General features: G+C 38.5%; 1 protein-coding gene across 2 annotated transcripts in view; it reads right to left on the reverse strand.

The window, feature by feature from the left end:
* The window catches only part of SMEK2 (SMEK homolog 2, suppressor of mek1 (Dictyostelium)), an 82,820-nt gene extending 65,453 nt beyond the window's left edge, over positions 1-17,367 (reverse strand). The window contains exons 1-3 of one of the 2 annotated variants that reach the window (XM_006868016.1): positions 16,893-17,367; positions 15,595-15,650; positions 3,919-4,017 (exon numbers count right to left, since the gene is read on the reverse strand). In XM_006868016.1, coding sequence (XP_006868078.1) covers positions 3,919-4,017; positions 15,595-15,650; positions 16,893-17,034 — 297 coding nt within the window. In that variant the 5' untranslated portion in view covers positions 17,035-17,367. The remainder of the gene's footprint in view (positions 1-3,918; positions 4,018-15,594; positions 15,651-16,892) is intronic. The other variant, XM_006868015.1, reaches the window with a different exon arrangement.
* Positions 17,368-20,604: the final 3,237 nt, after the last annotated feature.

The raw sequence follows: 20,604 nt of genomic DNA on the forward strand, positions 1-20,604 counted from the left end.
AGCGGAGGTCCCTAGGACCATCAAGGGAGAAGAGTAGAGAGTGGGACCCTACCCAGAGAAGCAGTGATGCCTGAAATGGAGCCAGAGATGATGATGTGGAGCGATGGAGCAGCTGGAGACTCTAGACCCAGAGAGGGAGAGCGACTGTGTGCTGAAGACCTGGGAGGCACGGGGGCAGGATTGCATGGAGGGGATTGTAACCATGGCAATGAGACGACATAGAATGAATGTAAAACTAATGTTCTCCCATGTAAACTGTCACATAATTCACAATAAATCATTTAAGGGGGAAAAAAAAAAAAGAAAGTAGATGCTAAGGTGTGGGCAAGAAATCATCTAATATGCTGATCATTGGAAAATATTATTTTGTAAGCTTATGTTTTAGCACATATGTAAACCAGTGGCATAGTTACAAATGAGACATTTCTTTTTATTTTTTTTTCCAAATATATAATCCATGCATAATATGTGCCAGTTAAACCATGATGGTATTAGGGATATAGAGACAGATGGAAGAATACAAAATAAAACATAACATTTGAAGAATTTGTAATGAAAAAGGTTAGCTTAATTAGTACTTTTGGTGTACTAATATACTAAGGAGATCTGGTAGGATAGTGGTTACGAATTGGGCTGCTAACCTCAGGGTCAGCAGTTTGAAATTATCAGCTGTTCCGCAGGAGAAAGACGAGGCTTTCTGCTCCCGTAAAGATTTACAGCCTCGGAAACCCTGTGCAGGATCGCTATGAGTCGGAACTGACTCCACGGCACTTAACAACAATATTACTAACATTTTGAATAGCCTTGTAAGTATTACTACTATCTCTTTTTTAGGACATCACGTGTGGTACTGTAGGATCAGCGCTGGACTGCGAACTACAAGGTTGGCAGTTCAAAGCCACCAGCTGCTTCCTCAGGAACCCTATGAGTTGCTATGAATCAGAACCAACTCGATGGTACTTAACAATAACATCCTTCAATATGCTTCTATCATTTTCATATATGAGTTTTTCTTTCATTTCACAAATAAATGCATGATCCAAATTTACTGAATCACAAAATGAAAACATATCTGATGAAAGCTCATTATAGGAGGGGACTTAAAAAATTCATGGAAAAATACTATTATCTTTTAGTTCCACCTGACTACAAACTTTATGAAGGCTCCTCACATGTGTAAATCTATAAGAGGTCATTTTTAAGTTTTAAATCACACTTTACATTCATTATTTTAGTTAATGGAGTCATAGTGTAGCACTGTAGGATAGGCAATGGACTGCTAACCAAAAAGTCAGTGTGTCAAACCCATTAGCCACTCCTCAGAAACCCTATAGAGGGTTGCTATGAATTGGAACCGACTCAATGGCACTTACCACCACCAACAAAAACACACCAATAATACACGATACATATATATTTGTTGTTGTTGTTGTCAGGTGCCATGGAGTCAGAACCGACTCAGAGTGACCCCATGCAAAGCAGAACAATGTCCGATCCTGGGCCAACCTCACTACTGCTGCCACACTTGAGTTCATCAATGATGCGACCTGACCAATACATCTCGTTAGAGTTAAGAAAGAAAAGACTATCAAAACAATGAATAACTTATATTAAGCTTTTAAAAATATACAATGAGAAAAAAATCCAATACTCTCAGTTTAGTGAGCCAAGATCAATAGAGATGGGAAGTTTTACACATTACTTCTTGATTCACATTATACTGTGTGCTTCCGGAAGACCCAAGCGGAAATAAAATAACTGTGGTCATATCTATAAAACCATCTCAATAATCTTTAATGATAACATTCACTAGATGGAAAAGCTGATGTATATAAGATATAAGTGAAAATGACAGTAGACAAAAAATAACTAACCAAGTACTGCAACAAGTTGCCACTGAAATAAAGAGATCTCCCATTTACAGAAAATGGTACTTGAAATGAAATGTCAAGGTTAATTTAAAGTCTCAGTTTCCAAATGCCACAGCCAAGAAGAACCTAAGGAGACATGATTACTACATATAATGTGGTGTCCTAAACTGGAAAAAGGCCATTAAGGAAAAGCAGAGGAATATGCGACTATAGTTAATAATAAAGGATAAGCACTTGACCTCAAGGTCTGTTTGAAATGCAAGGTCAGCTCTTCTAAGTCACCAGTGGCTCCTCAGAAACCCTATATAGGGTCACTAAGAGTTGGAACCAACTCAACATCACTAACAAGGCAGTCAATAATGTCAATAATACTAAAATAATGCAATGAACTAATAAACATTAGTTCATTAATTGTGACAACTGTATCATACTAATATAAGATGTTAACAGTAGGGCAAACTGGGTGCCAAGGCTAGGAACAGGAAGGGGTATGTGTGTATAGGAACTCTCTGTACCATACCTACTCTTCACTATTGACTCTCTTGTCATCCGATAAATGTTTCACATTTACAGAAATAGTAATAAATCTATTATTTGATTACTGACATGTATCTGGCACTAACAAATGCTGAAGTGAAAGGCAAGAGTAACGTCAGCTGTGATGGTTATGTGTCAATTTGGTTGGTTTGGTTATTTAGTGGTTATACAATGATGTAGTCACCCTAACATTTTGTGATCTGATGCAGTCTTCCTCCACTTTTGCATAATGCCAATTTTCACATCATGACCTGGTCTTTGGAACCTAACCATGTCAGTGAGTTAGCTGCTTCAATGTTCAGTAAATTTAAGTGTTCCAAAATTAAATATCTATTACAAAAAAAACCCCATAACCTGAGATTTACCATGTATCTTCAATCCTACTATACTTTTAAGCTCACAAATTGTAGTCATAAGTACTTTTGATCATTAGTACTGTACACACAATATTCATAAACATTAAGCAAACATCCCATAAAACCCACTGCCATCAAGTTGATTCCAACTCACAGTAGCCCTGTAAGAAGAGAACTGCTCCATAGGGTTTCCAAGGCTGTAAGTCTTTATGGACACAGACTGGCATCTGTCTCCTAAGGAGTAGCTGGTGGGTTTGAACCACTGACCTTTTGACTAGTAGCTAAGTGAATAACCACTGTACCATCATGGCTCCTATTAGACCATATATAAAGACCACATACATATTTTTTCATCTTAAAGTCTTATTGTTAGCTGCTGTCAAGTAGGCCCCTGACTCATGGTGAATCCAGAACAAGATGTTGCTGTTCCAATCTCCATGATTGCTCCAGGTCACATCCTTGTACTCCATAGGGTTTTCACTGGATGATCTTTCTATCTAGTCTTTCTTAGTGTGGAAGCTCACTGAAACCTGTTAACCACCTTAATAACATGCAAGCCTCTATCGACAAATGGGTAGTGGCTGCACATAAGAAGTGGCCAGGATTCATATCACATGGAAAGCAAGAACCACTGAACCTCCACTGCCCACCCCTCAAAGCCTCAGAATATAATGTTTTATTAATCTTCTTTTGATCTGTTTATAAATCTTGCCACTTTACAGGGCATTAATTATGAATATGTTGTTGTTGTTGTTGTTGTTATGTGCCGTGGAGTTGGTTTCGACTCATAGTGACCCTGTACAGGGTTTCCAAGGCTGGAAATCTTTACGGGAACAGAAAGCCTCATCTTTCTCCCACAGAACAGCTGGTAGTTTCAAACTGCTGATGTTGCGGCTCACAGCCCAATTCGTAACCACTATGCTACCACAGTTCCTTGAATATATGCTATCAAAATCTAATGTTGTAAAATAAAGTCTTTTTTATTTTTTATATCTTAATTTTAAGTAAAAGAATGGGCTATCAAATATAAATATCCAGATCAGGTTCTCCAAGTCTCACACTAAACCATTCTCTAATACTTACACATCTTTGATATAAAAGAAATTCAAGAATACATATAAATACAAGTAACATATTATTTAAAAGAACCTTACCTGACAGATTTTTTCCCATATCTCATCACAGCCAGCTTTTTCCTGAAAACTTAGAGCCAGATCATAGTTCTCAGCTTCTGACCAAACAATTAATGTATCCTGTATAAAAATGAAGATTTCTACATCATCAAAGAGAAAAAAAAAATTCTACAAAGTGTGAATAAATATCAAAGAACAGAAAACAGCATAGCAATGACAAATGCCTCTAATATTCACAATTATAAAACTGTATTTTGTTACCCTTTGAAACTGTGGCAATATATGGCAATAAAATACTGCGTTTGGCACTAAAAATTATGTTCAGCAATTTTCTAAAACCAAAATATATTGAGATAAAAATTATCAGCCTTTGACTTAGATTACCAAGATATTAAATGGAAAGGCCAGCCATTCTTGACCAAAACTGCAATATAGACATTTCAAGCCTGTGTTTCCTGTTGTTTCCAGAAAGTCAGCTGTTCCATTAACTATCTATCTGTATGTTTATCCTTTCATTTTTGCTGGCGGTCACTGGTTCTAAATAGTTCTTTCTAGTTTTTGTGGGGTTTTTTTGGGGGGGTGGGGTGAGAATGGTGTAGGCGACAAGACCTGAAGGAGTTTCAGAATTTTAATGAATGCAAACCAGAAGCAAAATGGAACTACTTGTTTTATCTCCAATTACTACCAATTCAGTAGTTTGGGTTGTAGCAAAAGTAAAGCCCATGTAGCTCATGTAACTTCTATTCTAGGATGTCTTCAATGATATCCGTAACAAAAAGTTAGGTATGTTGTGAATTTAAATTACAACACACAAGCAAAAATGTTTAAGCAGTAAAATCACTATGAAACACCGTAATGAAAGGGGCAATCTCTTTTTCATTTTTCTTAAGGATATATATTCAAAGTTTAAAATGGCTAAAACTCTGATATTAAAAAATGTACTTGAACTTATATACTCTAATTACAAAAATATACATTCTATGAAGCATCTTGTATGTAACAGTTCTTCATCTAATATTGACAACACGATAATTATCTTATACTTAAGATGACATGATTTTTAAAAACTTGAAAGTAAAAGTCAGCTCTAGTTAAGCTTTCAAAATTAACACTTCAGCTTTCTTAATTTCCAAGCAATAAATGAAAAATACCCTTTCATTAACCCAAGCCTCAGATTTAAAGGTTGCTGTGTAATCAGGTAAAAACAGCTAGAAACCTGTTCTACCTTCAACTATACTTTCAAGGGTTCCCCACATCAGAGGTTTTCAAAAATTTTAAATAAAATCAGTAAAACCCTTTTAACAGACAAAAATTTTAAGCTTCCATGTATTAAAAAGGATAAAAACAGAGCTACTCTGGTTAAAGTCCCAGGACACCCACTTAAAGTTTCCTGTACTGCCCCCCAAAGCCCGAGTGATCTTCTTAGAGCCCTCCTCAAAAACAGCTTCATAAACAAAAACTTTTTAAATTTTTGATGTTGAGAAAATACACAGCAGAATCGAAAACCTTTTTACTACACACTCCAATTTACTTATATACAGGGATATAATATAAGGAGCTCCGTTCGGTAGCATAGCGGTTACAAGTCAGGCTGCTACCCTTGAGGTCAGCATTTCGAAACTACCAGTTGTTCCTCAGGAGATAGATGAGGCTTTCTGCTCCCATAAAGAAAGATTTACAGCCTCGGAAACCCTATGCAGGGTCACTAAGAGTTGGAACAGACTCCATGGCATATCACCACCACCAATATTAGTATATACGTTAACATGCAAATTTTTTAAATTACATAAACAGTATTCTTAAATGTATGAACTCTAATGGCTCCATATTTTTACAAATCGACATCTCAAGACTCAACATACACAAAACCAAACCCATTACTGTTGAGTTTGTTTCATAGCAACCCTGTTGGACAGAGTAGAACTGCCCCCATGACATTTCTAAGGCTGTAATCTACCAAACAAAATGCGACTTCTTTCTCCCAGACTGGTGGGTTCAAACTGCCAACCTTTTGGTTCTAAGCCATATGCTGTAATCACTATGTCACTTATAGGACATGGTATAGTACACGATATATACCATGGTGATAACCATATATACCACGGTACACATGACAGTGATTACAAAGTTACCCTTTTAATAAGTCTACATTTTTTGGATGGTGCAACTTCTTGTCAGATCTGTATCACTGCTTATTTTATAACAGGGTATGCAGACAGCTTACACTAGGAATAAATATCAGTTTGACCATTTTCTTGTTCACGTGTTAGTTCAGAGTTAACACTGACTTATGGTGACATTCTATATAGCAGAATGAAATGTTACCAGGTCCAGTGGCAACTGTATAATCTTTGATATGTTGTGGTTATTGTGCCAATCCATCTCAATGAGGATGTCCTTCATTTTTGTTGGCCCTTTACCAAACATAATGTCCTTTTCTAGGGATACTGTGCCCAAAGCAAGGAAGTCAGTTTCTAACATCTACTGGTAACAGATTATTGGAATGTACAAAGCTGTTCATTTGCACTGTTTTGCTAGGGTTTGTTGCTGTTAAACGCTGTGGAGTTGATTCAGACCCACAGTAACTCTATATGGGGTTCCCAACAAGCAGCCGTTGAGCTTTAACCGTCGGCCTTGCAATTCAAATGGCTTTGCAGTCTGGTGCATTAACCCACAGTGCCATACCAGGACTACTTGCTAGGGTGGTGGTGGTGGTTGTTGTTAAGTATGGTGTAGTCAGTTCTAACTCATAGTGACCCTGCACAAGGTTTCTGAGACTATAAATCCTTATGGGGACAAAAAGCCTCATCTTTCTCCTGTGGAGCAACTGGTAGTTTCAAACTGCTGAACTTGAGTTAGTTGCCTGATTTGTAACCACTATGCTACCAGTTGTTGTGTGGTTATGTGCTGTGGAGTCAGTTCTGACTCATAGCAACCCTGTACAGGGTTTCCAAGGCTGTAAATCTTTATGGGAGCAGAAAGCCTCATCTTTCTCCTGCAGAACAGCTGGTAGTTTCGAACTGATGACCAGAGAGAGTTTAAATTAGAAAACATCTACAGTTATCTGCACACACAGGCTATTAGTTCACAATGTGTTTTTCATGGAAATTTCCATCTTCCTTCAAAATGCCATGGATATTTGACATCTGATTTACTTTAAGTGTAACAAAACACAGTAAATCAGATAAAATACATAAATAAAAAGTTTCTTCTAAAATCCCAATGCTTCAAACTATACATTCCATTTTGGAAATCACTGGTACTATAGAATGAAATCTAAAACCCTTATCTAAGCATAAGGTCCTTTCCATTCTGGCTCTGATTCACATTCTGAATTAAGGTAACTAACTCCATCATTATTTTCTTTGGTTCTTTCCTTCTTGTCTTGAAACTCTTTCCCATGATCTAGTAAAAATTGTAAAAACTAAATGAGATCTATTTTCAGAACCCTTTTCCATGGACTGAGATATGACATCGAGCCTTATTATTTTTAATAAGCGGTCCACGTAATTCTGATAGGTCATTCTTTGAGAATATGGCTCAAAGCATATCTCTGTTAACTTTAAAGGTGTCATGATAGTACAAACCTTATCAGCTCTCCTTATCTACTACAAATGGGTGACAATTCCCATCCATTTCTTCCTACCCCAAACCTCAAATACAACCTATCTTGGAGCTAAGTGATGTCCAGTCGATTCCGACCCATAGCAACCCTGTCTAGGGTTTCCAAGGAGCATCTCTGGTGAGCTTGAGCCACTGATCTTGCAGTTCAAACGACTTTGCAGTCTGATGCATTAGCCCACATTGCCATACCAGGACTCCCATATACAGCCTATAGTTTGTATATAGCAATGCATTTAATCCAAGGACCAGAGTAAAAACCCCTATGGCAGTGAACAAAGAAATACCACCAATCTGCCCCAGCAATAGAGACATCTTTAGGAACATCATGAACATCACTGATACCATCTCCATCATCCACTACTTTATAACTCTCATCACAGAGCTAGTCCAGGAGAGAGTCAACTACCCAGTTGGACATGTCCTTGGCCATCCCGAGGTCCACCTGACTGCGAGGGTTCCCATATCTTCAAGATCTTTCGTCACCATAAGGCTCTGCAGATATTGGGGCAGACACTGAAGGATTGTATGAAGGAGTTGGAGCTGTGCATCTTCTTCCTCTTTATTGCAGTCCTTCTCTTCTCCAGCAAGATCTACTTCACTGAAGTGGACAAGCCACAATCCCATTTCTCTAGCATTCTTGATGGCTTCTGGTGGGCAGTGGTCACCATGACAACTGTGACTATGCTGACACATGTCCAACAACTCCAGGGGAGAAGAGTTCAGACACTAGTGCACCACTGCAGGGGTCCTTAGCACTGTCCTTCCTGTGCCTGAAATTCTCTTCAACTTCATACCCCCGAGAATGAGAAGCATGACATTCCAGGAAAAACAGGTAACATCAAACCTCAAAAGCCTGGGCTCAAGAATAGGCAGCACAGACTCTCTTAGTAAGACCAATGAAAGTTATCTGTCCATCAGCCCTAGGCTTCTTGGATTCTCCCGTCATTCCTCTTTCTCTCTCCTCCCTACAACGCTCTGTCTCTCCAAAGACCAAAATGCATCTTTTGTGAACAAAAGGCCATATTTGACTGTACACTTTTAATTGTTGCTGCTAAGTGCCGTCAACTTGATTCCTACCCATAGCGACCCTGTAGAACAAATGGTGAGCTTGAACCGCAGACTTTGCAGTTCAAATGACTTTTTTGCAGTCCAGTACATTAACCCACAGTGCCACACCAGGACCCCCAGACTTTTAATAGGACTCCCCCAAAAGAAATACCACAAGAATATTTGAAACAAAATAAAGTGTCAAATGGCAGTGTCCTGTATATCCAAAAAGCCAAGATATAGAAAAGCTAACATTTTCAGTCTGATTTTTAAATCACTGTACTTTGTGATATATTGTTTTGCTCATTTGTGTGTGATAAATACTTTCACCTCTATGGGGCATTATTAATTATCAATGCCTCTGTTAAACCCACAGAAGCTTAAGAGTTTTCATCTACTAACTGAAACATTTAATTACCACTGTTTCCCTATAGAAGTAAGATTTTAATTAACTTACAGAAAAAAAAAATAAAAATATTCCGTTCTATTTTGTCTGGTTCTTTAAAACAGTAAGGTGATTCTACTCAAGCCCAAGATGGGAGCAAGACATGTGCTAAAGAAGCTTGACAACTTTCTAGCTTTTACTGAATCTGGTTTTCACAATGTTTTATTACAATAGTGAGTTTGGTTATTGAGCTTATTACATGTCAAGTACTGCGCTAAGCACTGCTCATACATTAACTCCCAATTATCTTACAGCGTAGGATAGTAGCTCTATTTATAAAATCAGGTTGAGAGAGAAAATATGTTCAATATCACATAACCTGAACAGAATTTTTAAAAACAAGACTATAACTCTAAAATCCATGCTCCAGACACTGTATTACCACATTTTATTTTAATGTAAGAAAATTAAAAAAAAAAAACACAACAGTTTAAACAACTCGATCACCAACCTTCTGGAGCATAATATTTACGAAAGCATTTTCTACATTTCTAAGAACAAGCTCTACCCCCAATCCGTGTCCCCAAAATTCCTCGTTGGTAACCATTCCACCACCCAAAATGTCTACCTTTCATCCTGCCTAAGCTTGGCGTCCTGGTGTGGTGCTGTGAGTTAATGTGTCACACTGCAAAACTGTTTGAACTGCAATGCTGGCGGTTCAAGCTCACCAGCTGCTCCTCAGAAACCCTATACAGGGTCGCTATGGGTCGGAATCGACTCAATGGCACTTAACAACAGTAAGCTTTATATCTGGACTTCTGGTGTGGTGCTGTGGATCAGCACTGGACTGTCAACTAAAAGGTTAGCAGTTCAAACCCACAAGCTGCTCCTCAGATACCCTATATAGACTCACTGAGACGGAACAGACTAAGGGCAGTTAGAGCAACATGCTTTATAACTATTCATTTACTTCCTCTATTCCAGGACCTGAGCTACAATTAAAAATTCAGACCAGACTTTACTCATTACAAATTCATTCATGCAAATTATAGAACTCTCTCTCTCTTCCACACTCATTAACCCATTCCCCATAATGACATGTATGAAAAAGCACTGGACCGCAAGGTTGATTTGAACCAAAGGTTCAAACCTATACACGATCGCTGAGTCAAAACTGACTGGATGGCACTGAACAATCATGTCTTTTTTTTTTTTTTTTTCAAGTTATATAGCTGAATCCTAACACTCTCAATTTTTTTGTATTGTTTTTGCCAAATAAAGAGATAGGTACAAGCATCTCTACAACTTCAACTCAGGGACATTCTTCTAACCAAAGCCAAGAATATTATGAATCTTCCTCTGAGAGGATATGAAACTAACAGTCATTTGTTGACAGTCCATCCTTTTCTTACTGAAATTCACTTCTCTCTTGGTTTGAAAAGCACATATTCCCGATTCTCTGTTCATTCCAATTGTTTGCTCTTCCTCTGTATTGGATCTTTCTTCTTCCTGATTACCAACAGCAAATCTATCGGCATGTCCTGAAAATTGTATTTAACATACATCCACATCTTTGCATCCTCACAACCATCTCTTAATACAACGCAACATTACCTCTGCAACCTTTTCCCAAAAAGCCTTACTTATTTCATTGCCCCTTTTCAATTCCACACACTGGGGTTACTAAGTACATTGGATCCAATAATTTCTTTACTGAAATGCTTCAAATATTTCAAATAAACTTTAAAAATACAAACTAAAGACATCAATCAACTTATTAGCGTACCTAAGCAAGTACTATGGATGAATAAATGTCAACATTCATTAAGACTAAGTGCCTATCCAATTTGTATCTACTCCTCTAAAGGAGTTCCCTTGTTACAACTAAAGATTCTCAGAATCTCCTGTCCCGAATTCTTATCCTAGCTCTACTCCCAAATGTTCATTAAAAGATCTATTTTACTATCACTTCAAAGTCTAAATCAAAGAAGCAGGCACAAACAGTAGACAGTATACTATCATGTATGCCAATAAAAGGGATTATGTGTGATTGTGTAAGTCCTGGTGATAATATGAGCATAAGGTCTGTTATTCAAACCCACCAGCCACTCCTTGGAAAACCTATACAGGGTCACTGAGTCAGAACCGAGTTGACAGCACTTAACAACAAATGTGACTGCATGCCTTCTGAAAAGATATACTTGAAACTGGTACCATGAATGGCCTACAGCAAAGCCAACTGGGATGGTAAAGTCTTCACTAAAAACCTTTTGATTTCTAATCACGTGACTGTATGAACTATTCAAACTCAAGTTGTCTGCAGTTGTTGCTGTAAACAGACTAAGTGACTACTGTGAACTTGCTTCATTCTCAACTTCCCAATTTCTGGAGAGAACCATCATTCTCTTGGCCCCAATACTCAAAAAAAACACTAACAGTGACCTTTGGTTCCCTTTCATATTTAATCATTCACCAAATCTTCCAGCACTTTCTTAAAAATATACTAGTGCTCTGTCCTTTCCAATTCCATTTATCAAAATTTTCATTTCTTATATCTGAATCATTTCAATAGTTCCCAATTAGTCTTGCTACCTAAACATCTACAGCACTTTTTGTGCTGCTCTATCCCTACCCCTTACATACACAGGTCATTATTATTCATTATCAAGGAGTTTCATTATCACTTTCATCATAGGCCCCTACTCAAGAACCTTATAATGACTCTTGTTTAGCAAAGCTCTGATAGTAAACCCCTGCTACAGGCTTAATACCTTTTGTAGTAGGTACACTACTTCCTTCCCTATCATAAGTGCTTCAGCAAACACCATAAAGAGTGAAACTTTTCTTAGTGATTCCAGTTCTAATCAATCTCTCCCTTTTCAAATTTTCTACAAACCGGTCTATATGGAATACAAATTCATAGTTATATTTGTGTACTATATAATGAAAGTCAAGAAACTTTTCTGTATCTTAGTTGCCTTGCCTATGAAATGCTTCTATGAGCTTTTGATGAAGATTGTTGTTGTTGTTAAGTACCGTCAAGTTGGTTCCGACCCATAGTGACCCTGTACAGGGTTTCCGAGGCTGTAAATCTCTACAGGAGCAGAATGCCCCGTCTTTCTCCCGCTCTATTTTCGAACTGCTGGCCTTAAGGTTCGCAGCCTGATTCATAACCACTACACTACCAGAGCTCCTTTGATGAAGACTAGGTTAATACAAAACTTCTCTATTAGCATTTTGTAACTGCTATGTCTTATCTCTAAAACGACAACCCTATCCTTACCTAATCACAAAACCAACCACTACCACTGGGTTGATTCCAACTCACAGTGACCCTAAAATAGGGTTTTCGAGACTATAAATATTTATAGGTCTTTCTTACATGGTGTGGCTGGTGGGTTTGAGCCACTGACTTTGCAGTTAGCAGCCCTACAGATGCCCCTAATCCCAACAGAATACAATTCTGTGAAGTATAAAAGGCACACATCCCTATGACTGTTTTGACTTAGTAATATCAATCATTTGACTTTAAATAACTTAAAATGTTGACAATTAACAGGCACTTTATTTCATGCTTCATTGTATAATCATTCTCTTATGTTTCCAATGTGTTTACTTAAGCACTTAACAAATTTATTGGCTCCTTTAGGATAAGCATATTATCTGTCCATAGCTACCTGTTTTACGCAAAGTAAGCAAGAAAGTGACGTGAATCAATGACGACCTGTCCATATGCAGTTATCTGACATTCAACTCAACTAACTTATTTGTTGTGTTGTTGTGTGACCCTGTATAGAGTTTTGGGAGGCTGGTGGGTTTGAACTGCCAACCCTGTTATTAACAGTCCAGTGCTTATCCTACAGGGCCATACCAGGACTCCACTAATTTATTTGGGGCCCACAATTAATTCAGAACTTAGCTTTGCAAAAAAGATGTAGTTGAAACCTATAATTCAGTTTTACCTTAAAAACTTGAAGTTACATATTCCTCCCTGAATTCATGCAATGTATTTTATTATAGTAAAATAATCTATAAATTACAAATTCCTCATACACTCAATCTTTTTTTTAAATTAAAAACTCACTAGTGAACAATATATTATTGTTAAGTACCATAGAGTCGGTTCCAACTCATAGTGACACTGTATAGATACATTCTGGAAATGAATAATTTTCTAGACCAATTTATTGAATAGCCTAAATTCTAATGAATCTAGAAAACGTTGATGTATCTGGAAATTCCAATCTGTGTAACTTGATAAAAAGTACAAACTGAACAAGATGGTAAAAAATGAAACACTGGCTCTATTACAAAAGAACAATGTTTAACATAACCCCTAAATGATTCTCTAGTTTCTATTAGAAAAGTAAATTCAATTTGAACAAATATGAAAGAAAGTGACCATAATCATACAAGTTTTTCATTCTAACATATAAAGTTTTTCCATCTTCTTCTCACTGTCAGAGTCCTCATATGTTTTAATTTGGTAAAACTTCAATTTTTCAAAAAAGCCTTAATGGTTTATTGGAGTCCTTGTGTGGTGCTGCAGGATAATGCACTGGACCGCTATGTCAGTTTCAATCACGTCAGTGTTCCAAACCTACCAGCTGCTCCTCTGAAACCCTACACAGGGTTGCTATGGGTCGGAACCAACTTGATGGCACTTAACAACAATAATAGTATATTATTTGAATATGGTTAATTACAGAAAACATTTTACCAGCACTTTAAAATTAGTATTTTTTCCTCTAGTACTCTGTGTGCTCAAAATAACAGAACTAATTTTCTGAGTAATACATAAAACTATGTCCTATCATCAAAAGTAAAGTTTCACTGTGTTGGGAGACAACTACTTTGTAGGTAAACTTCCACAGTACTGTGACTTTTTCAATACTAACAAATGCTAAAGGACCTTGTATCCAATCTGAGAAGAGTCGATATTATAACTAAGTTATAAAGAATTGCTAATCATTAAGTTCCATTTAAGAAAAGAATTCTCAGGAATTTTATATTCATGCAAAAATGGGGGAAAAAAACCTGAACATCACAAAATACTAGTATTAAAAAAAAAAAAAAGTGTCTATGGGAGAAAATTCAGTGTGAAGACAGAGAGTAACTACCAGTTTGGTTAATGTGGACATTAAATTTATTTCAATGTCTACCTTAAAATGTCTATGGTATAGGAAATATCTTCAGGGGTTTATTTCAGAGTGTGTTTAATATGATTCTCCATCAAAAAAAATTTTATAAGCAAAGAAAAATAGCTAAAAACCTAAAAATGTTCAAAGAACTGATTTAAAATGTACTGCATACATAAAACAACAGTTTCACAGTAATCAATTTACTATTAATGAACTATGCAATAAACATAATTTTATTCCTCCAACTGTGAAGTATTTGTGTTTCTGGGCATCCAAATTTTCATTAATGAACCTTGAAGACAGAAGGCATTTATGCTGTAAATATAACTAAAATAATTTCTTTCCTTCAAAAAACTCTGCTATATTCATCTGTACATATAACATACATAAAATCACTGAAAATAATCTTAAGTGTCTAACAATAGATGTATATCATACACTAGAAGCCTACACAGCGGTTAAAGTAAAAAACAAACCAGAATCAACTAGATCTCTATTGTTAACATGAATAAATTTCCAAAATAAGGTTTGAGTAGAAAATGCAAATTGCAGAATACATATAAGAGTATATCAATTGAGCAAAGTTTTAAAACACACAAACACTACATATTGTTTATGGATACATACATATGCAGAAAAGGTATAAAAGCACATATAGAAATAATACACATCAATATTTGAATAGTGGTTACCTTTGGTGAGGGTGGAAAATGAATGGAATGGGATGGGTACAAAGCAGGTTTTATCTTTATCCATAAATGCTCAACATTACAAAAAGATTTATAACAAATGAAGCATAATATCAACATGTGTTATATCTGGTGCTGCAGTTTTGAAATATTTCATAATAAAAATGAAAACAATCACAGATAAAGAAAAGGCTAAATAATAACTACGCCCATTTTCAAATTCAGCAGGCATTCTAAAACACAATACAAGTTTTCTTTTCCCAAAAAAGACAATAATTAACAGAAAATGTTACACAATCAGCAATGTACACTTTTGTAAAGTATCCATTGATTTTTATATTAAAAAATACAATAGTTAAAGAACAGGATTTAAATGCTTCTACATAAAAAACTACTTTGAGTCAAAGGATCTAATTTCACACCACAAACATGCTTTCCTTGCTTTAAAGAGTACCCCCTTTGAATTTTCTTTTATGTCATTTCCTTTATATGTGATTCAGAATAAAAGGGTTACTGTACAGAGTATAGAAAAAACCTGGCTAACTGTACTTAAAAAAAAAAACTAATGAATACATTGTATTCTAATACAAACCAACAGTGGCTTGATTCAAACATGATAATAAATTTCAGCCCATATAAAAACTTTCACAATCTGAAACTTTTAACCTGCAAGGGAAAAACACATGGTCTATAACTTTGTTTTAGCAAACAAGTTTTTTGTCTTGTCAGGAAAGCTTTCCCATCTTTGTCAGATAAACATTTCCTTGATCACAGATGAAGTCTTTCAAATTAAAGATAAACGACTACTTGCCTGTTGTTTCTGATATGCAGTGTTTGGATTTATCTTTGATTCCAAGAGTAAAGATCCTGTAAAATAAAAAAAATAACATATATTTCAATAAACAAAGCTCTAAATAAACACACATTTTTCTTGCCTCTTCATCCAGCGAGACATATTTTGATTTATTATGTATTCCAATTTACATTTTTTGTTTTTATCCCTTAAGACCCTTAAAGACAAATATCAAACCAAGAAAATGAGGAAACTAGATGACTACTGAAGTTTTATTGACACGAAAATGTTAAAGAGCTAAATGATCACTTGAAGCCAAATTCTTTTAAACACAAATTATTTTATTGCATTTTCAGTTAACAAATTACAAAGTACCCCGACAAGGATCACAGTACTAGATTCACAAGTTACAGCAATCTTTTTCTTATTAAGAACACAAACGAAGGACACTTTTTGAAAGAAAATGTCCCTGGCTATTTAAAAGGAAAGTGCAAGGATACAAAACATGCCAAGAAGAAATCGAGGACTGCTATTTTTCTATTGTCTGCACATACCAGTTGCTCCAATCAAGAAGCTCCGATTACCATGTAAAGGTGCTTTAATTACGGCTCTGCCCTGGATAATTTGAAAATTCTTCACATATGACTCGCACAAGAAACGAACGAACACGAATTTCCACTGCACTTTGGTATCTGAACTTGCTTCAGGTGTTAAGTGTCCGCTTGTTTCACAGCACCAGCACCCTCCACAAAGGCACCCTGGAGGGATCCCAGACCAGAATCGTATGTGCTTGTGCGTGCATGTATCGTGGCAACAGTATGCTCTAACCCCAGGAAAAAAGGTGTCCTTTGGTGTTCCCCAGCACCTGTCGACTGTGGCAACTGGGGCCCATAGATCAAATTCGGTAAAAGAAAAGAAAAAAAAGGAGGGGGGGTGGCGGGAGTAGAAAGCGGGGCATCTAGAAAGAAAAGTTTCACTAAACCTTTTGTACGTGACGTCTAATCCCGAAAGAAACATAAAAGAGTGAGCTACTAGGGCTTGGAGCTCCCCCGTCTTAAAACAGGAGCGACTGGAGGTGAAGGGGTCACATCCCCCTTAGGACCCGGGGGTTGGGGTGGGGGTAGGCAAAGATCGGCTTCCGAAGGAGGGCAAGTGCGGACAAAGTAGTTTGCTTTGACCGTAGAGAAGCGCAGACACAACCCCAGCGCCGTGTCCCGAGAGCTGGGAATACCAGTGCCCGGGCCCACGGCCTAACCCCCAGGGCTGTGCCCGCTCTGGAGGCACCGGCCCCTACTCCACCGCTCCAATAACCTTACCGTCCGACTCTGCGCGAACCAGCAGCGACATCCCCTTGAGCTCCTCCACGTAAGTGGAGGAGACGTGCCCGGTGCCTCGGTCGTCCCATTGCCGGTCTTCGTTCAAAGTATAGACCTTCACTCGCCGCCGCGTATCCGACATGGTGGCTGTGCTCTCCAACGTTCCAGCCGCCGCCTCCTCGCTCGCCTCGTCCGCGCCCCTCACTCTTGAGAGACGGTAGCGACGGTAGCGGCAGCGGCGGCGGCGGCTCCGGAGAGGCCCGAGTTCACCATGGTCTAACGTTTCAGCCGCGGGAACGGGTGACAAGAACCACCAAGACCCCTTCGCCGGAAATCCCTACTACCTCTCACTTCACCCCCGCACACACGTTCCCTCCCCTCCCTTTGCTCCCCCCGGAGCTCGCTAGCTCTCCCGCCGCCGCTGCCGCCGTAACCACTACAAAACCGCCATCTTGTAACCCGATTCTCTCAGCCTTTCTCTTCCTCCTCCAGCAGACTCGTACGGGCTGTACTAGCAGGGGCTACGGCGGCCGACGAGTCTAACGCGCAGCGCATACGCTTCTGCACGCGTTTGCCGGACCTGTGGTACTCTGCGCTCTCGCGATGCGTGGTTCGGAACTGAGGTGGGAGGGCCTAGGTGGGACTTCCTTCTCTTACGGCCCCGCCTGCTGGCATGGAATCTCGGCCTTGTGTGTGGTTCTCGCGATTTCTCTCCCCTACCGGTGCCGCAAGACTCAGTTGGGTGGGAGGCGGCAAGAGTTCAGGTTCTAACGGTAACCTACTTTCCCGGAGAAGTACGATTCAGCTCTCGGGAAAATGCTTGAGAAAATTGGAGTCACTCAGCTTTTGACTGGAGCAAAAAGGAAAGAACTGTGATCATCCCCCTTAATGGAAGGTCATTCTCTCAGCTTGTGGGACAAAAGAAAGTTAAACATTCTGGTGAAAACAAAGGAACTTCGAGCCCTTTAAACCGAACGAAAACCAGTAAAATTCGTTACGGAGTCGGTTAGAGTTACGCGTGCACTCAGGAAGTAGTCCATGGATTCTTACGCGATGTTAACGTCTTAACAAAAGTTTATAGACAATTTCCTATTTCCCGCCAGAGCTTATCACTGTTTGGCTTTTAGTAGCTGGCCATTGAAAAGCATACTTTCTGCTTCATGAAAATGCAGTGTTCTTCCCGAGTTGTACACTCATAAATGAGTCTTCAGACAAGTTTAGGCAAGTGGTGGGGTGCTACCTTCCTCCCAACTTCCTAAAGAGCATCGTATAGAATTTTTTTGGTGTTTTTTTTAAAGAGCTTCGCTGGCAGCATTTGCTGTTATTTGTGAGGAGGTTGTATACCCTGAATAAGCGAAGGAGGAATTCTCGCATCATTCTCATTGTCAGACACAGTAACTGTCAAACTGCTCGAATGATACAAGTCACGCACTACGCAGTTGTTCATTGTAATCTACATCTGTTCTTATAAAATCCCTTTATTCATTCTTTAATACAGTCTCAACTGGTTCAGTTTCCTGTTCATTGCAACCTCTGATCCTGAAAGGTGAAACCCAGTGAGATGTACACTTGACCCTGCACTGCCTTTTGGGAGTTGTAGTCATTGCTTGTCAAAACGTGCTTATGTTTTGACCAAATCACTTTAAGTGGTTTGTGATCACCCATTAGCAATGCACTAAAATGTGGGATACTCCTTAAAAAGAACAAGCACCTGACAAAAACACATTATAATCTCAAAACCTGGATTCCTAGTTTTTAAAACTTTAACATAAAGGGCACCTCAGTAAAAGTATTTTAACTCCATGGTTCTGGTAGGAATCTTGGTGTGACCCTGTAGGATAAGCGAGGTCGAGGGTTCAAACTAACCAGCCGCTCCTCGGAAACCCTATACAGACAGGTGGCTATGAGTGGGAACCAACTCAAAGGCACTGCCAGACTCATAATCACAAGGTCGCTAGTTCCAACCCACCAATCACTCTCAGAAACGCTATAGAGGGTCACTATAAGTCAGACAAGTTGATATACAACCATATACACCCCATTCCATGGTTTTGAGCCGATTATGACTCACCAAGTGCCTATCTACTGTGCCGTAAGATCCAAAATACGATCATCACTATTGTAGTTGTTAGGTGCTGCCCAGCTGATTTCGACTCATGGCGACCTTACGCTCAAACACTGACTGGCCCTTCACTATCCTCAAAACTGTTGCTATGCTTAATTAAGCCCATTGCTGTGCCAATCCTCTCTCGTTGGGGGTCTTCCTCTTTTTGCTGACCCTCCATTTAGCCTAAGGAGCTCTGGTAGCATAGTGGTTACGAATCGGGCTGTGAATCGCAAGGTCAGCAGTTCGAAACTACCAGCTGTTCCACAGGAGAAAGACGAGGCATTCTGCTCCTGTAAAGATTTACAGCCTTGGAAACCCACTCCACAGCACATAACCACTACTACCACCACTTAGCTTAGCATGATGTCCTTCTCCAAGAACTGGTCCCTCCTGATAATATGTCCAAAGTATGAGAGATGAAGTCTTGCCACTCTGGCTTCTAAGGAGCATTCTGGCTGTATTTCTTCCAAAACAGATTTGTTCTTTTAACGCCCCATGGTACTTCTGGTAGTCTTCTCCAATACCATAACTCAACTGTTTCAATTCTTAAAGACTCTTATTCACTGTCCAATTTTCATATGCATATGAAGCTATTGAAAATACCTTGGCTTGGGTCAGGTGCACCTTAATCCTCAAACTGACACCTTTGTCTTGAACACTTTAAAGAAGTCTTAAGCAGCAGATTGCCTAATACAAAACATCACCTGATTACTGTTGCTTACATGAGTGTTGGTAGTGGATCCAAGCAAAATGAAGTATCTGACAACTTCAATCTTTTCTCCATTTATGATGATGTTATTTATTGGTCTAATTGTGAGGATTTTTGTTTTCTTTACAGTGATGTGCCACCCAGACTGATGGCTGTGGTCTTTGATCTTCATCAGTAAGTATTTTAAATCCCCCTTACTTTCTGCAAGGAAGGTTGTATCATCTGCATATTGTAGGTTGTTAATGAATCTTCCTCCAATCCAGATCCCACATTAACGTAATTCAGCTTCTTGGATTATTTGCTTAGCATATAGGTTGAATAACTATGTTGAAATAATACAACCCTGACGCAGCACTTTCCTTATTTTATTTCATTCATTGTCTCCTTGTTCTGTTCGAATGACTGCGTCTTGATCTATGTACAGATTCCTCATGTTCATAAATATATTTTCTGGGAAGACTCATTGTCTGCAATGCTGTCCATAGCTTGTCTTGATCCATACAATTGAAAGCCTTTGCATAGTCTGTAAACCAGGTAATTATCTTTCTGGTGTTCTCTGCTTTCAGCAAGATCCATTTGATGGATCAGCAATATCAGGCTTGAACCTCTGGCAGTTGCCTGTCAGTATTGTTGCAGCCATTTTAAAATTATCTTTAGAAAAATTTTACTTTCATGTCATATTAATGATATTTCCTGGTGTTATCCACATTCTATTGGGTGACTTCTTGGAATGGACACAAATAAGGATCTCTTCTAATCAGTTGGCCAGGAAATGGCTTTTGAAACTTCTTGGCATAGATGAATGAGTGACTTCAGTTCTGCATCAGTTTATTTAAAGATTTCAACCTGTAGCTCATCAGTTATTGGAGGCTTTTTCTTTGCCACTGCCTTCAGTG

This window comes from Chrysochloris asiatica, unplaced genomic scaffold (genome assembly GCF_000296735.1).
Source record: "Chrysochloris asiatica unplaced genomic scaffold, ChrAsi1.0 scaffold00114, whole genome shotgun sequence".
Classification (NCBI taxonomy): domain Eukaryota; kingdom Metazoa; phylum Chordata; class Mammalia; order Afrosoricida; family Chrysochloridae; genus Chrysochloris; species Chrysochloris asiatica.